Raw genomic sequence first — 4,000 nt, forward strand, 5'->3', positions numbered from 1 at the left:
GAAATGCGACGCGATCCATGGGAGACATGCTTCTGGGTTTTCGGAGATGTCGACGCCTTCATCGCTGGAGAGATCGGTGTGAGACATGCTTCTGGTTTTCCGAAAACGCCTTTGTCTTCAAACTCTATTCGTCAAATGAAAGGATTCCGTCTAGCCCCACGTTGGGCGCCAAATTATTGATGTATGAAATCGACAATATAAATAATATGGATCTTATTGGGGATAAATCGGAACAGGTCCTTTTATTAACGTAGAATTCAAGAGAAGGGTTTACAGAAAATGCAATCAAGTTCTAAGCGCAATTAATACGAATATAAATGCTCTTTTCTCTCTGATTGCCAAGATTTCGGCTCCAAAGTTCTGACAATGACCTCTGGTATTTATAGTGGGTCATCGACCTAGGGTCCCCTCTGTCTCTTCCGTAAATGACGATTTTGCCCCTTTGGCCAGATGGGCCAGATTCATAACTTTAGATCTTAAATTTCTTGAGAATCTTCTATTTGGGACTCCTAGAATGTTGGGGGCGAAGCCCATATCCAGAGAAAAAGAAAAAAAAAAGTGACAATTGTTGATTAGTGACCACGTCCCCTTCTGCTCGGCCCGGACGCTAACTGGTAAGCAAAACTCTTCCCCACAGTATGTTGACTTGTCGAGCTGTTCTTCACCTTCATGGTCGCTGAGGATTGATGATCATGTCCTTTAATATCTCTCAACGGCGTCGATCGTAGAGCTCTGCAATCAACTCTCTCAAGCATCAATGACGATACCACTAGTAACAAGATCATATACAACACAAACACATTCTTCTTCTCCATTTTTAGAACTTTTTTTTTTTTGGCTTCTTTCGTTAGTTTCTTCTTCCTTTCTCTCTTCTTTACTTCTTCTCTTTTTAAGTTGAGGTTAAGTAAGAATAGCTTCGTGAATATATATATATATATATATATATATATATATGCGATTGTGTTAACGTGTGTAAGCGAAGGGCATTAATTCTTGACCAAGAATGTTTGACTCTTTGATTTTGTGTATCGCGTTTTTACATATTTAATTTGAAGTCATTCAATCTTTTACTATTTAATTACATATATATATAAGCCGGACAAAACAAAATTATGTGTATTCATATTACAAGTGAATAACTAATGAGTTTCTCTAACTACCTGCTTCACCACAAGAGATGTTGTTGAACTCTGTCTCTCTATGACTTTCATTCAAAGTTGAAAAAAGACATTTGTTTTGTAAGAAGTAAAAAAGTAGGAATTGAAAAATAGTTAGCAAAGACGTAAAAAGTGGAATTTTAATTGGTTAGTAGGAGACCAATGGGTAGACTTATTGAAGGAACAACAATTTTTTCTTTGAGTGTGTGAGATCTGTCAACTTTTGACTTTTTTTATATTCTTCATAGTAGGTTAGGATTAACACGGTGTGATGTCATGATCAGATCGATTCACGTTCGTTAAGAGGGCAAAATTCAAAACGATGAAATTATAGTCGCTAACGACTGATGACGCGACCTCACTTACCAACTCTTACTCTTCATATGTCCGTACCACTTCTTAACTTTTTATCTCACTAGATTAGATGTCAAGACTTTCAAAACAAATTGTTTAAAGTTGTTGATCTCTATGATTCAAGAACTTTATGAGTGGTCCTATGCTGTTTTCTATTTGATAGAGTCAATACTGTTAATCTTAGGCAATCGGTTTTGCTTTGAAAACAAAAACAAAACCTAATTAAGTGAACCGAACCGAACTGAAGTGTTGTTAGTATGCCTAGAAGGTAAGGACTACTCGGTGTAAATGCAGATTATGGAACAACTCGCTGTGAGGAACAAGTCGTTGTGCCGAACAGAGCGTTGTATCAATCAGGAAGTTGCATCATATCACAACGTTCGAGGTGCTGACGTGGATGTGTGAGCTGACGTGGCAAGACGTGAGTGGATGTGATGATGTGTCGAGGAAAGATGATGACTTGGCATTGAAGATAGAGACGAGATTGTTCTTGGAGATATGAAGAATATTCTCCATAGGAAATTAAGAAAAGGATAAACTTGAGCAGCAAGCAGTTTCCTTATCCTTGGAAATATGAAGAATATTCTCTACAACAAATAAGGAAAATATAAGGTTGAGAGCAAACAGTTTCCTTATCCCTTGATACTTGGAGATTCGCTTTCTAGGATTTCTCAAGTCATGTATATATATTCTAGGAGTAGCCCACGAGCCAAGTTGAGCACTCTAGAATATTGATACAGTTGTAAACTTCGAATCCAGAAAAATAAGGCTTAGAAGGTGTGTTCCTAGTTCTCTGTGACGTTAATCAGGGAGGTGATTAAGTGCGCAGAGAATTGTTTTTCTTTCTCTTAGATTTACACTGGTGAGAGTTTAGATAGAAAACAGAGAGAGGGTTGGTTTTCGTCTCTTATAGATAAAAAGAGAGAGGGTTGTTTTTCTTCTCTTAGATCTACACAGGGTATTGTGTTAGATAGAAAAGAGAAAGTTTCAGATTCATTCTTAGTCGGGATCAATCCTATTGGGTAGAATAGGTTGAGTAAGGACCGATACAAAATGGTATCATTGTAAGAGATAAATTTTGTTAATAAGATTGAAGAGAAAAGCGTTGGCTTGGAGCGTTCCAAGTGTATATCAGTGTGTTGTGTGTCTCTATACCTTTACAATTGGTATCAGAGCGGACGCCTGATAAAAGAATTGTTTATCTTTTCAACAGGTGAAACTTATATTTTTTCTTGATCTTAACCTATGAATGAATGGATGATGACAAACAAAGAAACATAGGCTAAGAAGATCAACAGATGGTATGCAAGGTGTTTCAATACTCATATGATGTTGTAGCATAAAAGATGCCAATCTATAAAGAGTGTGATGTGTAAGCAGTCAAGATGTGATCAATGCATTCAAGTTAAGCCAAATATCAAGTTGATTTATTTCTAACAACCTAATGACAATAATGAAATGCAGAATGTAAATCTACTAAGAACATATACTAAATGCAAGATATATAGTAACTGAAACAAAGGTGAATGCATTGAAACAGGAATGAAACTAGGAAGATGCAGAACTCTGGAAAGGATCTCGACCTAGCACTCGGTCGAGTGCATGGTCGAGTGGGGGGGGGGTCGAGTGGACTTCCGGATGAAGAACAGAGACAAAACAACAATCAAAACAGAGCAAAATGAAAGTAAATCAAACAGGAAGCAAATAACAATACTTGAACTAGGAAATCAATAAACAAGGAAAGGTCCTAAGGATGGATTCATGGGCTGGGCTCAAGCTATGATTATTTAGACTGATCAACAAACCTCAATCAACAAAGAGGTATCTCTAGACAATGATCTTCTAATATATGTTAATCCATTCTCATGACAATAACAATCAAGCTTAAATACTTCTTAGACCTAGCTCTCACTAGCTATTACATATAAAAGCATGCATTAAACAATCTGATCATCAATGTAAAAAATCATTTAAAACATCTAATCTCTTAGCATGCTTCATGATAATCTCTAAAATTAGCCTTATCTAGCAACTTAGACATTGGTGTGATGCTAGGAAGCTTAAAATCTATTCTTACCCTCTCAGTATAAGAATAGCATAGAGCATATCTAATCTAGAAGAGATGTATAACAATAAAGCTTGATCAATCTAAACACCCATAACCTTTATCCAGCCTAATCCATCCTTAAGATCCTAAGCCATTAATCAGATCTAAAAAATCATCATGAAGAACACAAACCCAGAAATTAATGAAACTACCATGATTAGAAAGATGGGATAAAGATGAACAACTTAATACAAAGAAGTGAAAGCAAATACTCAACAGATTCAAAGTTATGAAAGTTACAAATCTATGAAAATCTAGAGAAAAGATAAGAGATGATGAAATAATGTAAAACTAGCTAAAAATGGTAAAAACTAGGTTATGAGGTGTCTACAGGGTCTGCCTTTTCGGCCACAAGTGCCAGCACATATATATAGTAAAGAGA

At 36.2% G+C, this 4,000-nt stretch overlaps 1 protein-coding gene across 1 annotated transcript; it reads right to left on the reverse strand.

Annotated features, from left to right (window-relative positions):
• Positions 1–216: 216 nt before the first annotated feature.
• Positions 217–815, reverse strand: LOC109130565 (uncharacterized). Its single transcript, XM_019240250.2, has one exon. The coding sequence runs from the start codon at positions 813–815 to the stop codon at positions 573–575; it is 243 nt and encodes an 80-aa protein (XP_019095795.1). The 3' UTR covers positions 217–572.
• Between the last annotated feature and the right edge of the window lie 3,185 nt (positions 816–4,000).

Source organism: Camelina sativa, chromosome 18 (assembly GCF_030686135.1).
Source record: "Camelina sativa cultivar CO46 ecotype springtype chromosome 18, ASM3068613v1".
In the NCBI taxonomy this organism is placed as follows: Eukaryota; Viridiplantae; Streptophyta; class Magnoliopsida; order Brassicales; family Brassicaceae; genus Camelina; species Camelina sativa.